This window comes from Salmo trutta, chromosome 5, assembly GCF_901001165.1.
Source record: "Salmo trutta chromosome 5, fSalTru1.1, whole genome shotgun sequence".
In the NCBI taxonomy this organism is placed as follows: domain Eukaryota; kingdom Metazoa; phylum Chordata; class Actinopteri; order Salmoniformes; family Salmonidae; genus Salmo; species Salmo trutta.
The window spans coordinates 12,805,942-12,826,093 of record NC_042961.1 but is presented as its reverse complement, the minus strand read 5'-3'; the positions used below and the strand labels follow the sequence as shown (position 1 = coordinate 12,826,093).

The following is a 20,152-nucleotide window of genomic DNA, read 5'->3' as shown; positions in this document are numbered from 1 at the left end:
TAGTTCCATACAATAACAATTGGTTAAATCAATGAAGCATTTAGCTGAATTTAGCAGCAGTACATTACAGGCAGTGCTGTGCCACCCTGCCAGAGTACAGGGTAAGTCTATGTTCCGCGTGACTAGATATGACTGTCGTTATTTGGACTGGAATCATATCCGAGTCATGACTGTAGGCACTGCTGTGTTCTGTTAACCTACTTCTGCAGCACTGAGCTCAGCTAGTGGAGAGAATCGGAGCTGCAGGACACCAATGCTGAATTCAAAACAACATACAGAGAAAAAGGCATAGCCACAGATTTGTCTGACTGGTCCCAATTTAGAACTCCTGTTTCTACACAACGATGTCTGACCTAGCTACAATGAAAAGCGCTATAGATGTCGAATACATTATTATATGTCCTTATATTCTTAACATCAGTTAATACCTATTTAGTTAAGTGGGCTAAGAATATATTAAGAATGAGGGATAATGCTTCAGAAACTGAATACATTATTTACGATTGTCTTGTAGCATTGTTTTAATATCCCTTTTCGGTGGCGTTGTAATGATGACAATCAGGCTAGTTCGTTGCTAGGTCCATTATTTGGAATCTTGGTCCTAAGTTTGCTGTACCTACAATGACATCATACAGGTTTCCCTTATGCATGTCAGTGGATGTAAATCGGGAAAATCGGTGTCGATTTCGACAGTCCAGGTGTAAAGATCATGGGTTTTTGTGGACTCTTCAGGTGCCAAGATCATCGACAGGAGAGCCATGAGAATAGGAAGACAAATCAGAGCAAAAGGGAAATGGAGAAGAGGACAATATGTCCACCGCAAAGACAAACTGGAGAAAGCAACTCCTTGAAGACATTGATGCACATTTGATGGTCAAAAAGAGATGACAGGTTGAGGGAGCTGCCGATATCACAGGTGGCTGGGGGCACCTAGTGAGTGGCCCTGCACCCACAGAAAGATGGACCAGGATGCCTGTCTTGCTCATTTTATTAACCTTTATTTAACTAGGCAAGTCAGTTAAGAACAAATTCTTATTTTCAATGACGGCCTAGGAACAGTGGGTTAACTGCCTGTTCAGGGGCAGAACAACAGATTTTTACCTTGTCAGCTTGGGATTCAATCTTGCAACCTATCGGTTACTAGTCCAATGCTCTAACCACTAGGCTACCTGCCTCCCCATGAGGAACTTAATGGAAATATCCAGGCATCAGACTGAAAAGGCCTCAGAGTCTGTTGTGGGCTGAGAGGTGTGAGGTCCTCCACCCCTTGGAATACCTGCCCAGCTACCCTCAGGACATGGCATGACCCATAGAAAAACACAATGAGTATCATTTTTTTTTAAAAACCCCAAAAGACAGACTAGACTATCACCTTAGTGTTGTAGCTGTATTGTGATCAGAATATTATACCGTTTCTGCTCTGTATTTCTGTCTACACCCCAGGGACAGACAGCATTGACTAATTTTACATGTTCCCTGTGTCTCTGTCTGTCCGGGGCAGAATGTATTTTCTGTTCCTTTACCTGACCATGGTTTGGCACCAGCCCTGAGCTGGTCCTGGTGACCCCGAAACCCGGCTAAGACCACCTCTTGCTGTGGGCAATCAGGCAGATCGAGAGAGCGAGGAGCCATGGTCACATGGTGAGAGCAGATCAGTACCTGCCATTTAGGGGCCTACCTTCCACTGCCCTCATCTCACCCAAAAGAACTGTTACCCACGTCATTCAAGGGTCCGCAAACATGCTCATGTTGCTACTGTAGGAATATCTAAAAGGTTATCGTGTCTTTCAGGACTACATCACGGCAGAGGTTTTCAGCCGAAAGATTGTTCCAGTCCGAATTAAAGATGCTACATTTGGATTGGGTCAGAAGAGCAGTAGCTGGCTCAGTACAGTTTCTCCCTCTCCTCTAGCAGCAGAGATACCACTGCTCTGTTGCTGCTGACCTTCCTCAAATGGTTCTTAATCATCTGTTTGTTTTTAACATGAAGGTGAAAAAGTGGTTCGGGTTAAGGCTTCTTTCATAGCACACCAATTAAAATAAGAGTTGAGCATTGAAATGTGATTGTTCTGTTGCGATAATTTTATTATACCATATGAGTCATTTTAGTCAATCATTAGAAAGACTTGTCTTGATTTGACAGGACTGTTGGGATAGGCTTGGTGATGCCTGTGAATCAGCCAGTAAACAAATGCTAGCAGCCAGCAGTGAGAGAACACGTGCCTTATTCCCTAAATCATTACCAAAATAACTTACTCCTACTTCCTCTACTGTATTGGCCACTCCCTCAGCCCTTGCATGTGATTGATATTACCATGAAAGTAATATATCTGTTGACACAAGTAAAAGTCTGTCTTCCCCAAAAGCCTTGTACCTGTCCTTGTGCTGGTCTTGGTTCTGGGTGTCCTGAGCCTGCCAGCTCACTGCCACACACCTGACGCGCTCTGAGCTGGAGGGGTCATGATCCTAAAACCCAATACGGACAATGTCTTTATCAATAGACTGTACACACAGACTCATTAAATGAAACACACCATACCATTATGTACTCAGAGAATATTGGCATAAATTATTGCCACAATTTACCCATTCTGACAAATTCATATTTCACCATACATATCTCAGCGAATGTGCACTTCTGCTCATTAGCTAGTTATTTCTTTCTATAGACTGCTTAATAGTGAGCCGTGCTGCACGTCATAATAACACTGTGGTTTAGAAATAGCTCTGGATGTGTGACGATGTTAACATCTAGTCTATCACTGAATAATATAGAGTGGTAAATACATGTATACACTTAAAGTGTGTTGAGCTGAGGGTGAATCACCAATCATTTGTTTTCAAATCAAATTAAAGTTTATTTGTCACGTCCGCTGAATACAACAGGTGTAGACCTTACAGTGAAATGCTTACTTACAGGCTCTAACCAATAGTGCAAAATAGGTATTAGGTGAACAATAGGTAAGTAAAGAAATAAAACAACAGTAAAAAGACAGGCTATATACAGTAGCGAGGCTATAAAAGTAGCGAGGCTACATACAGACACCGGTTAGTCAGGCTGATTGAGGTAGTATGTACATGTAGATATGGTTAAAGTGACTATGCATATATGATGAACAGAGAGTAGCAGTAGCGTAAAAGAGGGGTTGGCGGGTGGTGGGTGGCGGGACACAATGCAGATAGCCCGGTTAGCCAATGTGCGGGAGCACTGGTTGGTTGGCCAAATTGAGGTAGTATGTACATGAATGTATAGTTAAAGTGACTATGCATATATGATAAACAGAGAGTAGCAGCAGTGTAAAAAGAGGGGTTGGGGGGGGGGGGTCTTATGGCTTGGGGGTAAAAACTGCTGAGAAGCCTTTTTGTCCTAGACTTGGCACTCTGGTACCGCTTGCCATGCATTTTGCATTGTTATTGAGGAAAGAGATGTGTGAGAGAGAGAGAGAGAGAGAGAGAGAGAGAGAGAGGGAGAGTGAGAGAGATTGAAAGAGAGAGCGAGAGAGAGTGTGTGGGGTGGAGATTGAAAGAGAGAGAGAAAGAGAGTAGGGGAAGAGAGAGAGAGGGAGCTCTATACACACCTGGTAATAGTCTTCTTTACTGTGGTCCATGAGTCTACAGATGGCTAAAGGGGTTGTGCCCCTCTCCTTCTCTTCATCCTCTTCCTCCTTTATGCTGGAGGAGGTGGCTGGGTCTTCCTCCTGTTGTGACCTTGTCCTGCTCAGGAAGAAATATCCAAGCTGAAGTACATTCCTCAATACTTTTACCATAATGACCTGAGACTTGAGCAGGCAGGTTAAGGTGGATCACCTTGATCTTCTCAGTAAGGACATCACAATGAAGCATTAATACATTAATAAACTGCACATAAAGTAAGGGGGAGGGTGACTAAGTGACATCATCTTCAACCCCCCCGGGGACTCTGGGACAGAGAGGGGAAAGCTCAGGAGGTATGAAGGACGGGCCACAGCACCACAGAGACCCACCTTCCCCTGGGACATCCAGGATCCTCCTCCTCCTGTTGGCTAGGCTCCTCAGCTGGTCCAGGATTCTCCTCCTCCTGTTGGCTAGGCTCCTCAGCTGGTCCAGGATCCTCCTCCTCCTGTTGGCTAGGCTCCCCAACTGGTCCAGGATTCTCCTCCTCCTGTTGGCTAGGCTCCCCAGCTGGTCCAGGATTCTCCTCCTCCTGTTGGCTAGGCTCCCCAGCTGGTCCAGGATTCTCCTCCTCCTGTTGGCTAGGCTCCTCAGCTGGTCCAGGATCCTCCTCCTCCTGTTGGCTAGGCTCCCCAACTGGTCCAGGATTCTCCTCCTCCTGTTGGCTAGGCTCCCCAACTGGTCCAGGATTCTCCTCCTCCTGTTGGCTAGGCTCCCCAGCTGGTCCAGGATTCTCCTCCTCCTGTTGGCTAGGCTCCTCAGCTGGTCCAGGATCCTCCTCCTGTTGGCTAGGCTCCCCAGCTGGTCCAGGATTCTCCTCCTCCTGTTGGCTAGGCTCCCCAGCTGGATAATCGGAACAGGGGAGAACACAGCCAGGCTCTCCATCCACAACATCCTCCAACAGGTCTGGGATCAGGTGCTGTGTGTGGGTGGTGAGGTGTGAGCCAAGGTCCAAAGTCTCAGGACTACACAGAGGGGGATCATACAAGTGCAATGTTAAAGGTACGAGTGATATTTGTGTTTAGCTGGAGGACATAATGCTTATTATTGTCCCCTTTTCCTCCAATAACAGCCTAAATAATATACATTGTGCAAATTTGAGTAACAAGTTCAAGAATGGACAAGAATGTTTTGAAAATCCACTTGAATTAGGCTAAATTAAGCATACACCAAAGCCTTTGTAAAGATTGACTTTCACAAAATCAAGAACTGTCTTCCTACTTCTGGGTGTGAAGACATTTAGTTTTTTACTCATTTCAGACCTCCAATTGGTCATCATCTCCCTGCTCTCAGCGAAACAAAAGACAACTGATCTGCCAAGGTAGATACATATGCTGCCAGTAGAACGTAACCAAAGTGGTCTAATGCTTATGCACAGGGCTAGCAGCAGCAACTAGCATCATGTCCAAGCTGTCTCACGCTACAGAAACACGAGATAGGCTCCTGCCACTATGGGCCATTCTGGTTCGGACAAGGCTTAGGGGAGATCGGGGTTGGTTGTCACAGTGCTAATTACTCTATATCTAAATGGTGCTCTGTAATTCATTTTAAGGTTAAAATGTGTGAATTCTTTGAAAGAACTCATCCACCTGGTCAATTCACATCAGCATGAAAAAACATTGAGGTGAGGAGAATTTTTGTTTTTCATAGGTAAAAAATGAATAATAATAATCTTTGTAAATGTTTGCTATTTGGGAGTATCCATGAGCTCCTAGGTCAGTGTTTTATTCACTGCTTTAGCACACTCTGCCAACCCGGATGTCCTAGCTGTGTCTGAATCCTGGCTTAGGAAGGCCTCCAAAAATCCTAAAATTTCCATCCCTAACTATCACATTTTCCGACAAGATAGAACTACCAAAAGGGGGCGGCGTTGCAATCTACTGCAGAGATAGCCTGCAGAGTTCTGTCATACTATCCAGGTCTGTGCCCAAAAATTTGAGCTTCTACTTTTAAAAATCCACCTTTCCAGAAACAAGTCTCTCACCGTTGCTGCTTGTTATAGACCACCATCAGCCCCCAGCTGTGCCCTGGACACCATATGTGAATTGATTGCCCCCCATCTATCTTCAGAGCTCGTACTGTTAGGTGACATAAACTGGGACATGCTTAACACCCCGGCAGTCCTACAATCTAAGCTAGATGCCCTCAATCTCACACAAATGATCAATAAACCTACCAGGTACAACCCCAAAATCCGTAAACATGGGCACCCTCATAGATATCATCCTGACCAACCTGCCCTCTAAATACACCTCTGCTGTCTTCAATCAGGATCTCAGCGATCACTGTCTCATTGCCTGCGTCCGTAATGGGTCTGCGGTCAAACGACCACCCCTCATCACTGTCAAACACGCCCTAAAACACTTCAGCAAGCAGGCCTTTCTAATCGACCTGGCCCGGGTATCCTGGAAGGATATTGACCTCATTCTGTCAGTAGAGGATGCCTGATTATTCTTTAAAAGTGCTTTCCTCACCATCTCAAATAAGCATGCCCCATTCCAAAAATGTGGAACCAGGAACAGATATAGCCATTGGTTCACTCCAGACCTGACTGCCCTTGACCAACACAAAAACATCCTGTGGCGTACTGCATTAACATTGAATAGCCCCTGCGATATGCAACTTTTCAGGGAGGTTAGGAACCAATATACACAGGCAGTTAGGAAAGCAAAGGCTAGCTTTTTCAAAAATACATTTGCATCCTGTAGCACAAACTGCAAAGAGTTCTGGGACACTGTAAAGTCCATGGAGAATAAGAGCACCTCCTCCCAGCTGCCCACTGCACTGAGGCTAGGAAACACTGTCACCACCGATAAATCCACGATAATTGAGAATTTCAATAACCATTTTTCTACAGCTGGCCATGCTTTCCACCTGGCTACCCCTACCCCGGTCAACAGCTCCGCACCCCCCACAGCAACTTGCCCAAGCCTCCCCCATTTCTCCTTCACCCAAATCCAGATAGCTGATGTTCTGAAAGAGCTTCAAAATCTGGACCCCTACAAATCAGCTAGGCTAGACAATCTGGACCCTTTCTTTCTAAAATGATCCGCCGCAATTGTTGCAACCCCCATTACCAGCCTGTTCAACCTCTCTTTCGATTCGTCTGAGATCCCCAAAGATTGGAAAGCTGCCGCGGTCATCCCCCTCTTCAAAAGGGGAGACACTCTAGACCCAAACTGTTACAGACCTATATCTATCCTACCCTGCCTTTCTAAGGTCTTTGAAAGTCAAGTTAACAAACAAATCACCGACCATTTTGAATCCCACCGTACTTTCTCCGCTATGCAATCTGGTTTCCGAGCTAGTCATGGGTACACCTCAGCCACGCTCAAGGTCCTAAACGATATCATAACCGCCATCGATAAAAGACAATACTGTGCAGCCGTATTCATCGACCTGGCCAAGGCTTTCGACTCTGTCAATCACCACATTCTTATCGGAAGACTCGCCTGGTTCACCAACTACTTCTCAGACAGAGTGGGCCTGTTGTCCGGACTGCTGGCAGTCTCTATGGGGGTGCCACAGGGTTCAATTCTCAGGCCAACTCTTTTCTCTGTATATGTCAATGATGTCACTCTTGCTGCTGGTGATTCTCTGATCCACCTCTACGCAGACGACACCATTCTGTATACTTCTGGCCCTTCTTTGGACACTGTGTTAACTAACCTCCTGACGAGCTTCAATGCCATAAAACTAAATGCATGCTCCTCAACCAATTGCTGCCCGCACCTGCCCGCCCGTCCAGCATCACTACTTTGGACGGTTCTAACTTAGAATATGTGGACAACTACAAATACCTAGGTGCCTGGTTAGACTGTAAACTCTCCTTCCAGACTCACATTAAGCATCTCCAATCCAAAATTAAATATAGAATCGGCTTCCTATTTCTCAACAAAGCATCCTTCAATCATGTCAAACATACCCACGTAAAACTGACTATCCTACCGATCTTTGACTTTAGCGATGTAATTTACAAAATAGCCTCTAACACTTGTTATAAATATATTTGATAAGCTGGTCTATTGCGCAACACTTATCTGCTGATACAAAAGACACATTCTGTGTTGAACTGATACTAGCTATACACGCACACCCAGAAACAGATTGGCCGAATTAGACCTTACACAGCACTGATAAAACAGGAAATGACCTGATCACAGGGGTCAACGTCCAGTCTCGCAATAATATCTTGTGACTACAGAGATACACAGACAAGGACTCAGCACAAAGTACACACACACACACAAACCCATCCCAGAGGGCTGGGTCAGCGGAACAAAGAACACACTCATGGACCAATGGGGAGTCGATCCCGACCCGAGACCAGATCGTCACTCCACTCATCGACCAGTCAGGAGGACGAATCTACAAGACTCAACATACGTCATTACATTACAATCATGTTGTATAAAATAGATGCACACTATGTGTAGGGGCTCGCTTCCGCTAGTTCCATAAGAGCTAAAAGAACGAGTTTGTGCACGTTTTGCCAAATATCTTTGTCTCTTAATAAAGCTGCCTTACGATAATTGAATCCACCCGGTCCAGCGTCTTGACTTGGTCTCCTTCTCAAGTAACTGATCATCAACAAAACTTGGTAGCAGAGGAAGGTTTCATACTTCTGAATTCGGTCCATAGATGGTTGATGTGAGAGGGGACAAGTCCAGGACAATCTCGTGAGGACGGGTGACCTGTCCGCAGGAGCCATCGGTGATTCTACTTGCCCCGGGAAACTGATCAACGAGCTCGACTAATAAAAGGTAAGCAGAGCCTGTTAAAACAAAAATCTGCATATTGTATTATAGTCATATCCAAATTTTGATCAGAAGTACCGGGCGTGAGTATGAATTACTGTTAATATTGTATAGGATTGTAATAACAAAATGTAAGGGCTGAGTACAAGGATATTTGTGGTAATAGGCTTGATACCAAGTAGCATCAGTAGAAACTGGGATTGGTACAAATGTATACCGTGAGATTATGACCATTCACCGTGGCGTGTGGATAAGGGACATCAATAGAAAGTCGGATACATAAAAATGGAATAGAGAGATAGTGAATAGAGTGAACAGAGAGTGTGTGTCGGTCGCCCATGCTAAATTAAAAGCCTGTGTGGCGAAACATTGATAGTATACATCTGCTAACTAGAGAAGGCCTACTGGAATAGCTGACCAGAAGGGAACACTCAGAACAAGCGGATTCAGTAAAGTAAATATAACTAAAACATATTAATCCTGTTAAAAATTATTTAGTTTCGTCCCGGAGATCTGGAATTTATTCTGGTTCCGGTTTTGACTTTGCTTAGGGAATAATTGAAATAGCAAGTAGATAGATAAACCGATTTTGGTCGGAAGCCCCGTACATTGTAAAATTATTTAGTTTCGTCCCGGAGATCTGGAATTTATTCTGGTTCCGGTTTTAACTTTGCTTAGGGAATAATTGAAATAGCAAGTAGATAGATAAACCGATTTTGGTCGGAAGCCCCGTACATTGTAAAATTATTTAGTTTCGTCCCGGAGATCTGGAATTTATTCTGGTTCCGGTTTTGACTTTGCTTAGGGAATAATTGAAGTAGCAAGTAGGTAGATAAACCGATTTTGGTCGGAAGTCCCGTACATTGTAATAACGTGTTTAGTTTCGTCCCGGAGATCTAGAAATAGTTCCGGTTTTGACTTTGTTTAGGGAGGGATTTGTGCGCCTCCAGTGCGTCTGGAATTTGTTTCCAGCCCTGTTTGAGTGTGCTTGTTTGTACGTACCCCGAAGGTCTGAAACTATACCAATAGTTTGGGTTTCAGCCCGGGTGTGCGATCTGTCTGTCTATAGAACTGAGTGAGGATTTGATTTGCAAGTACTGCGGGGGACCTAAATAACATTGAACACCAAATTGGGGTAATCACCGGGGAGTTGGTATTGACCGGGTTAATGTTTTAGCCTATTCAAAATATTAGTCCTAATATTTCAAAAAACGTTGTTTACGAGGGTGGGGCACCAGAGATAAGTCTGAGCCAGCACCGTGAATACATCGCTGGTCTTGACCAACGACAAGCTAAGTATACAAAGATAGAGGGACATTTATACAAATAATAACATGGCAGCTATTCCGCCCACCAAACTTAAATTCAGCGAATATTTGGAACAAAAAATACAGGATAGAGCTGGAGGAGAGGAACAATATAAAGTAATAAGAAAAGTGTGGGAGGAAGTGAAGTTGAGATGGACACAGGCGGGCTATTTTAGCGGGGGAGCTCCCACTAAAGGCCAGCTGATGGTGATGGAGGAAGGTTTGAAGGAGGCAGTTCAGAAAGGAATAGAAGGTGAGATAGAAGGTAACAGAAAGCATATGTTTAAGAAAAAAGGGACTAAGAACAGAGAAAAGGCAGAAGCAGAATTGAGAATAGGAGTTTGGGCTATAGAGGAGACTAGAAGGGCGCTTCTATATAAAAAACCAGATATGCTTACCCAGTACCCAATGCCTGTTTCCAAGACATTAGTATAGATTACACAGACATGGGAGCAGATAACGTGGGGGGAGGAAAAAGGTACCTGCTGGTAATGGTAGACAGGTTCTCTAGGTGGGTAGAGGCAATACCAACGGCACGGGAAGATGCCAAATCAGTCATCAAATGGCTGCAAAGAGACCTCATCCCTAGGTATGGGGTTCCGAGACAAATCCGTTCCGAAAACGGATCCCATTTCAGCAATAAACACCTGAGACAGGTGGAGGAAAGGTTTGGAATTGTGCACAAATTCGGGTCAGTGTACAGGCCACAATCTCAGGGCCTAGCGGAACGTGCAAATCAAACTCTTAAGGCTAAGATTGCTAAGGTATGTGCAGGTTCGAAGCTAACCTGGGTGGAAGCCCTACCACTGGCACTGATGGCCATGAGGGCCTCGCCAGGGCCCTCATGGCCATCTCTCTCCCCATGAGATAATGACGGGGAGAGTCATGCCTGGCCCACCAAGGGAGGGAGGTCATATGCCCCCTCTTGATGTGCTGAGAATTGGAATGTCTGACTATGTGAGAAAACTGACGGAACTGTCTGCAGCTCTCTCCACACAGATCCGCAAGGTCCAAGAGGGGGAGCTGTCGGGAGACTCGCCACCACACAAGGTAAAAGTTGAGTAATCTTACCTCATTTGCACACACTGTATATAGACTTTTATATTGTGTTATTGACTGTACGTTTGTTTATTCCATGTGTAACTCTGTGTTGTTGTTTGTGTCGCACTGCTTTGCTTTATCTTGGCCAGGTCGCAGTTGTAAATGAGAACTTGTTCTCAACTGGCCTACCTGGTTAAATAAAGGTTAAAAAAAAATAAAAAATTAAAAGCCATGTGGTAACTAGCATCTGAATTTGCATTGAGGGTATTGGGGATGGGTGTCTCATGGAATGTGGGGTTGGTTGTCACATTCAACTCTATTATAATAAATTGGCATTGGTTGTGGGCAATTCCATGGTAAACGAATGATGGTAACAGAATGACATTATGGTTCCCTAATCTGTACTATACAGAAATGCATAATTACGAATGTAATTATCTTCATGGTGATACATCCTGAAAAGGTACACAAGGAAGAAACATTTAGAATCCTCCTTTGCATGTTTGGGTATTATTCTACACACTGGCTATTACTCTAATGAGCTCTGCCCCAAAACAATACCACATTTGATTGGTCCAGCCGGAACCAAATCTGTACCAATCATAGACAAATTTACTCAAAAGGTCATGTTAATATCAAGGCATAAAATGCTGAATTTTGTTAGGAATATGGTTGAATCAAAAGGCTATTTCTAAGACTATATACTATATTGTTAATTTCCTATTACAACAGGAAGAAGTTACTAGCAAACACTGACAACCAACCCAACGATGAGTCTGGTTGTCACAAGTGGACCGAGTGTGTTTGATGGCTTATAACGCCATGTAGGGTTGGGCAGTATACCGTATTTTATGATATACCGGTATTGATGCAGGGACCGGTTTGGGTTTTTACTTTACCTTCTATACCGGTATTTGAATGTTTGGTTTGTTAAATGTGATACGCCTTGTGTAATGTCAAATGTTATAGTTTACTTCGCTACTTCAGCCATCTCTCTCCGTGCCACTTTCCACGCAGACCTAGCCACGCTCCGTCACTCAAGGAGCGCACTTGATGATCCTCAACCATGAGACACTTGCGTTCAGTCTGCGTGGTCAATGCAGCACATGCAACAATGCTGTTTTTAATTTTCTTCTTAATATATATATGCACTAGTGTTCTATAGTGACACTGTTAGTTTGTGTTTCTTACATCAGCAAACAGCTAGTTTATCTTTTCTTAGCAAGTTGCCATAAATCTTGTGAGACGCTAATTGTTAGCCGCTAACGCAAAAATCTAGCTAGCTAATAAATGAACTGATTAAGAGCAAACGTAGCTAGCTAATACAGCCTGACAATACCAGTGATGGTGTAGATCTAAATTAGCATGTTGTTTGTGCAACAGTATCTTCTAAATCAAAGAGGAATATGCAAAGCAAGAATATGTTAGCTACATGAAGTAGCTAAGAGAAAACATGCAATATAGCCAAAGCATATAGGGTCCCCTAGGAAACACGTATAAACACTTAGTTCCTACCCTGTCACAATAACTCCTCCCTGCCATTTTAATTCGTTGTCATCTCAAACAACACTTTATTCAAAGTGTCCACTATTATATTCGAACTATATAATTTCAATAGTTGTTATATTTCCACGATTCCAACAGTTTTGCTCTAATTCGCAAGTCAAATCGCAACGTTTGGTTAAAAATAAATTCTAGATTATTTGCCCATATCCTGCAGCCCTACGTGGCAGTGTGGAAATTATCTAAATTTAGCAGTGGTGTAAAGTACTTAAGTAAAAATACTTTCAAGTACTACTTAAGTCGTTTTTTTTGTATCTGTACTTTACTATTTTTATTTTTGACAACTTTTACTTTTACTTCACTACATTCCTAAAGAAAAGACAGTACTTTTTACTCCATACATTTTCCCTGACACCTAAAAGTACTCGTTACATTTTGAATAATTAGCAGGACAGGACACTTGCCAAGAGAACATCCCTGGTCATCTACTGCCTCTGATCTGAAGGACTCACTAAACACAAAGACTTTGTTTGTAAATTATGTCTGAGTGTTCCCCTGGCTATCCGTAAATTAAAAAAACAAGACAATGGTACCATCTGGTATGCTTAATATAAGGAAATTATTTATACTTACTTTTGATATTTAAGTACATTTTATCAATTACATTTACTTTTGATACTTAAGTATATTTAAAACCAAATACTTTTAGACTTTTACTCAAGTAGTATTTTACTGGGTGACTTTAACTTTTACTTTAGTCATTTTCTATTAACGTATCTTTACTTTTACTCAAGTATGACAATTGGGTATTTTTTCCACCACTACAATTGAGCGCAGGAAATGCAGAAATGATAAAAGTGCTGAAATTTGTTTTGGTTGAAGTTAAATTGAACAGTAAAAAACAATCAGAATGAAGAAAGACTCACTGAAATCTTTTAGAATGTAAACTCAGCAAAAAAAGAAACTTCCTCTCACTGTGAACTGCATTTATTTTCAGCAAACTTAACATGTGTAAATATATAACATAACAAGATTCAACAACTGAGACATAAACTGAACAAGTTCCACAGACATGTGACTAACATAAATTGGATAATGTGTCCCTGAACAAAGGGGGATCAAAATCAAAAGTAACAGCCAGTATCTGGTGTGGCCACCAGCTGCATTAAGTACTGCTGTGCATCTCCTCCTCATGGACTGCACCAGATTTGCCAGTTCTTGCTGTGAGATGTTACCCCTCTCTTCCACCATGGCACCTGCAAGTTCCCAGACATTTCTGGGGGGAATGGCCCTAGCCCTCACCCTCCGATCCAACAGGTCCCAGACGTGCTCAATGGGATTGAGATCCCGGGCTCTTCGCTGGCCATGGCAGAACACTGACATTCCTGTCTTGCAGGAAATCACGCACAGAACGAGAGTATGGCTGGTGGCATTGTCATGCTGGAGGATCATGTCAGGATGAGCCTGCAGGAAGGGTACCACATGAGGGAGGAGGATGTCTTCCCTGTAACACACAGCGTTGAGCTTGCCTGCAATGACAACAAGCTCAGTCTGATGATGCTGTGACACACCACCCCAGACCATGATGGACCCTCCACCTCCAAATCGATCCCGCTCCAGAGTACAGGCCTCGGTGTAACACTCATTCCTTCGATGAGAAACGCGAATCTGACCGTCACCCCTGGTGAGACAAAACCGTGACTCGTCAGTGAAGAGCCCTATTTGTCAGTCCTGTCTGGTCCAGCGACGGTGGGTTTGTGCCCATAGGCGACGTTGTTGCCAGTGATGTCTGGTGAGGACCTGCCTTACAACAGGCCTACAAGCCCTCAGTCCAGCCTCTCTCAGCCTATTGCGGACAGTCAGAGCACTGATGGAGGGATTGTGCGTTCCTGGTGTAACTCAGGCAGATGTTGTTGCCATCCTGCTCCTGTCCCGCAGGTGTGATGTTCGGATGTACCGATCCTGTGCAGGTGTTGTTACACGTGGTCTGCCAGTGCGAGGACGATCAGCTGTCCGTCCTGTCTCCCTGTAGCGCTGTCTTAGGCAGTACGGACATTGTAGCGCTGTTCTCACAGTACGGACATTGCAATTTATTGCCCTGGCCACATCTGCAGTCCTCATGCCTCCTCGCAGCATGCCTAAGGCACATTCACGCAGAGCAGGGACCCTGGGCATCTTTCTATTGGGGTTTTTCAGAGTCAGTAGAAAGGCGTCTTTAGTGTCCTAAGTTTTCATAACTATGACCTTAATTGCCTACCAAAGCTGTTACTGTCTTAACGACCGTTCCACAGGTGCATGTTCATAAATTGTTTATGGTTCATTGAACAAGCATGGGAAACAGTGTTTAAACCCTTTACAATGAAGATCTGTGAAGTTATTTGGATTTTTACGAATTATCTTTGAAAGACAGGGTCCTGAAAAAGGGACGTTTCTTTTTTTGCTGAGTTTATGTGTTGCCACCGTAGGATCACTCACTACTCATTAAGCAAATGTAGAATTGTTATTATTCAAAAACTAAAAATACCGTCAAATACCGTCATACCGTCCAATTTTTTTTAAATACCGTGATATAATATTTTGACCATATCGCCCAGCCCTAACACCATGTTGGAATAAGATGTGAGGATAAAAAATTTCCCTATTTCAAACCAATACCTTGGTCTTTCTATTAATACTGAAAAAAGCCTGGTAAGATATACTGGTGCTGAGAAATAAAAAGTGTGACAACCAACCCCGGTCTACCCTACTTATTTTACTTAGCAGCAGCAACTTCACACTGAGTTCACCTCATTCAACTCAACTGAGTAGCAAAACATACAGTACCAGTCAAAAGTTTGGACTCACCTACTCATATTTTAGATTCTTCAAAGTAGCCAACCTTTGCCTTGATGAGAGCTTTGCACACTCTTGGCATTCTCTCAACCAGCTTCATGAGGTAGTCACCTGCAATGCATTTCAATGAACAGGTGTGACTTGTTGAAAGTGGAATTTCTTTCCTGTGTTTCTGCCAATCGGTTGTGTTGTGACAAGGTAGGGGTGGTATACAGAAGATAGCCCTATTTGGTAAAAGACCAAGTCCATATTATGGCAAAAACAGTTCAAATAAGCAAAGAGAAGCAACAGTCCATCATTACTTTAAGACATGAAGATCAGTTAATCCGGAGCATTTCAAGAACTTTGAAAGTTTCTTCAAGTGCAGTCTCAAAAACCATCAAGCCCTATGATGAAACTGGCTCTCATGAGGACCGCCACAGGAAAGAAAGACCCAGAGTTACCTCTGCTGCAGAGGATAAATTAATTAGAGTTAAATGCACCTCAGATTGCAGCCCCAAAAAATGCTTCACACAGTTCAAGTAACAGACACATCTCAACATCAACTGTTCAGAGGAGACTGTGTGAATCAGGCCTTCATGGTCGAATTGCTGCAAAGAAACCACTACTAAAGGCCAAAGGGTGGCTACTTTGAAGAATCTCAAATATAAAATATATTTTGATTTGTTTAACAATTTTTTGGTTACTAAATGATTCCATATGTGTTATTTCATAGTTTTGATGTCTTCACTATTATTCTACAATGTAGAAAATAGCAAAAATAAAGAAAAACCCTTGAATGAGTAGGTGTGTCCAAACTTTTGACTGGTACTGTATGCATTGTAGAAATGCTACTAGTATACCTAGAAAGCATTCTACAACATTTTTCAAGAAGAGTCATCTAGCCTAATCTAAAAATAGGATAGTAATTACACTAACAAATACATTTTTAGGAATGCAGTGTAACATTGCAATTTTAAACATGCAACCAAACAAGTTTTATTCACTGTAAATATTCAGTCCTTACTCGCAAAGCACTGTAGCTCAATTACTTTTTCCTGGGATGCTGAAGCAGAAAATACAGGAGAATATTTGGGACACTCAACCAATTCCAACCAACTAACTAACCAACTAGCCGAGTACATCTGATGTACTGCCCCCTCAACCCAGTCACACATAAACACACAGCGTGCATGCGCACACACTTAAGGATGGCCCACTCGCCTCAGAGCGCACTTAGCAATTGGATATGCTGCTCAGGGTAAACCATTATAAGCTGTGAAACCCAGGTGGAAGTAGGTCAGAGGCTGTCAAAGAGAGAGAGAAAGCAACACTTCTTACCCAGACCCTCAGTCAGAATCCCTGCTGAGTACTACCCTCAATGCAATGTAACAAGGGACAGTAGGGATTTAATAATATATAGTCTGTGTAGAGGGATTCTCCTAAAGATCTTTGATAGATATGATTCAGACTACATACTGAACAGCCAAAGAGGAAGAGTCCACATATCTAGACACAACATAATTATGCAAATGACTAGGATACAGCTCTGTAACAAATATCATCCCTTAATATAAAGTATATCATGAATATATCATATCTATTTACAAAGCCCCTCTCAATAGTGTAATGAGAGGCATCTGTGAAATCCTCAGTGATATCAACTTGACTGTTTCCTACTCTCATTTGCCAATAGGTAAGACACACACATAAACACACAAGCAGAAACACCAGCTCTGAGTCATTCCTGCTAGTTCCAGACGGTGTTGTCTGACCTTAAATTGTCCTTTGACAACCTGATCCCCAACCAGCCCATTGAGGGTGGCAGGTGGCAGTGGTCTGGGAGCATGGGTAGCTACCCACACCGACCATGTCCACATACCACCACACACCAAACACACAAACCAACACACACACCACACACACGCACAAGGAGGGTGAACTCTTTAAACCGACAGAGAGAGTGTTGACCCTACCATGTGTCAAGTGAGCATCTAGGTCAGGGGTCGGCAACAGACGGCCTGCGAGTGATTTTTTTTGGGGGGGGGAATTTTAGGTCAAAATAGACTAACATCACCAGGAATTCAGCCCCAAAATTTTGTAATTTAGGAAATCTGTTCCCAAGCATTTCTGTGAATAAAAAAAGAGCCGTGATCGCGTCTCAATGTAATCAAGGTATACAATTATTGTTATTTTCAAAAACAACCTATTTTTGTGCTTAGTTGTGGTCCATTTTCAGTGTATAAATTATTATAATTATGTTCCGGCCTCCAACCATCCACTCTGACAAAAATCGTCCCGCGGCTGAATTTATTTGCATACCACTCCTCTAGGCTATCTGGCAAAGGATTGAGGCCACTGCTGACACTGGGAGTTCTAGTATGGTCCAGTTACCCTCTGATACACATGATTTCCCAAACAAACACAACTTCAATTGACCTTATTTAGGGCTGTGGCGGTCACAAAATTTCATCAGCCGGTGATTGTCAAGCAAATAACTGTTGGTCTCACGGTAATTGACCGTTAATTAACATAAACACATTTAGCATCTCCTGGCTTCCACACATAGCCTTCAAGCCACTGATGCAGACCTTTGTAACATCTACATTTTAAAAAATTGAATAAATCCATGTAATATAGCCTACACCTTCACAATAATGCCCTCATTTATTTTAGACAGGTCTAAAGAAACAGGATTATAAGAAAATGTAGTCTATTTCAGAAGAACAGAATAGCATAGTCTGAGTTGTCCTTATGTTAGGTCCTGATCTGGCTATGCCATATGGCTGTGGGCTACACTAGTTCATTTAGTAGACAAGATTTGGTTAGAATTCCGTGACATTATTTTATAGTTTGAAGAATACAATTCAACAAGGCTGAATAAAATAGAAAGGATATTTTCTCCAAATGATTTGAGGGATTGAGCACATGAAGATATTCTGTTTGGAGCGGTTAACAAAGAAATAGGTACTCCTATATGCTTAATTTAGAGTTATTAATGTAACTTTCATTGTTCTACAAACGTTGGGCTATATGTTTTGATTTGTAATACATTATAAGGCTGCATGATGCGACTCTAATGATGATTTGAAAAAAGTAGCTTGAAAGGCATGAGCTCTGCTTTGTTTTTTGCGCAGGCTGAACACACTTCATCAGTCTCTCATTCACAATTTGACAAGCAATTGATAATGCCTCAAATTTCCCGGCGGCATCCCCTTTGTGTGGCCGTAATGCACCCTAAAAAAATCCATGCCTTTTGCTGTTGTTCCCTTCTCCCTGAGGGCTGCCAGCTCCGGAGCTGGTTTCTGGTTTCCTCTCTCTGCATTGTTGGGAATGGCCCATAAGTGAGCATTTCACTGTTATTCTACACCTGTAGTTATGAAGCATGTGACAAATACATTTGATTTGATTTAAGGAATATATCAAATATCCTTGATGAATGGGAGTAAACAAAATATATGAATAGTACTTTTCAGGTCAGAACTGTGAGACTAACATGATTTCAGTAAATACTTTCAGACATTGGCACAAGTTGAGAGGTGAACCATCAGTGAACCTTCGCTGGTGTAGTACATTGAATTGTACATACCGGTTGTCTAAATAAAGCTTTCTTTGATTTACAACAGGAATAATAGAGCCTTACAAGGAGCTATGTGAAGTGTAAAGCTTCCATCAGATCGTATCATTATGAGGCCTCAGTGAGAGGGCAGTGAACCGTGGTACTCCTCTGTATCCATTCACAATGTATGTCAACAAGAGAGTTGGAGTGAGAGAGAGAGAGACGGGTGGGGAATGAGTGAGAGAGAGAGAGAGTGGGTGGGTGAGTGAGTGAGAGAGCGAGATAGAGAGGGGAGAGAGAGAGCGAAGGAGTGAGAGAGAGCGAGCGAGACAGAGGGATTGAGAGGGAAAGCCGAGGGTGGGGAGTTAGAGAGAGAGCGAGAGGGGAAGTGAGAGAGAGAGAGGGAGTGAGCGATGGAAACTGAAAGACTACCTCAGTTTCTCTCTCATACATGCACAAACACACAGCAGGGTCTCACTCTCTTTCCTACTAGCTCTTACGCCGCTCTCACACACATGCACAAAATCGCTCATAGCTAATATTAACCTAGGAGTCACATGCAGAGCCATGGGGAAAGAAATAAAAAATATAGTCAATGAACCTTTTTCACTGCATCCAAAATACTTCGCACCCGCATCCAAGTCTCCAAAATAGATGTTTCCACTTGCTAAGGGGCAAGGCCTCTTCAGTTCGGTGAGGAAACCTTACGTTGAAACAGATGGCTGTATTATGTATATTTTTCTTAGGAACTAATTAGTAATTTTCCACTTTTCTACACTTTCCAATAGTGAGGCAGAGACAATGTTTATGAATGCAGGAGGAAAGAAGTAGATGCTCAACCAATGTGAGTAGAGGTGCAACTTAATAATGTGTAGACAGGAAAAGGCGCAACGCTCACTCAGCCATTAAAAAGTCATACTTTTATTAGACAAGTTTAAAAGAATCTGAAGAAGGACATTGAAGGCCGAAACGTCCTGGTGAGCGAGCGTTACGCCTTTTGCTGTCCTATTAATGTAATAGGGGAATTCTGACACTACAGTCTGATACAGATGCGAATAGGTCCATTATCTTTCTCACTGGATGTATTGAGAAAGGTTCATTGACTATATATTTTATTTCTTTCTCCATGGCTCTGCATGTGTCCTTCTCCACCTGTAAGTGTGAACACGTTTTCAGCTGCTTGTCATCTCTCCTGTGTGGCGAAGAGGACTTTCGAAGAGACCAGGGTTAACCAGGACAAATGTCAAATGAATGTGTTGCGGCAGAAGTATGTTTCACTAAAACTGAAGCCATTGATAATGGTAATCCGGTAAGACATCATATTTCAATGTATCTAATCCAAAGAGGAACAGTATAATTAAGATTGATTATAAGCAGTTCCTTCCCACTGGGCACACCATGTCATTTCAACATGGAAGTTTGGGTAATATTTTCTCGACATGTTGACGTTAATGAGATTTCAACCTTTATTCACCAACTCAAAAAGACAACAAGAAGAAGTTTGTTGAATTCTGAATGTGTTA

At 42.8% G+C, this 20,152-nt stretch overlaps 1 protein-coding gene across 3 annotated transcripts in view; it reads right to left on the bottom strand.

Moving 5' to 3' along the window:
* LOC115193680 (protein FAM13B) overlaps positions 1 to 20,152 on the bottom strand; it is a 57,993-nt gene that overhangs the window by 19,504 nt on the left and 18,337 nt on the right. For all 3 annotated transcript variants that reach the window (XM_029752570.1, XM_029752571.1, XM_029752572.1), the window contains 3 exons: positions 3,984 to 4,616; positions 3,579 to 3,714; positions 2,375 to 2,466 (listed from right to left, as the gene is read on the bottom strand). In XM_029752570.1, coding sequence (XP_029608430.1) covers positions 2,375 to 2,466; positions 3,579 to 3,714; positions 3,984 to 4,616 — 861 coding nt within the window. The remainder of the gene's footprint in view (positions 1 to 2,374; positions 2,467 to 3,578; positions 3,715 to 3,983; positions 4,617 to 20,152) is intronic.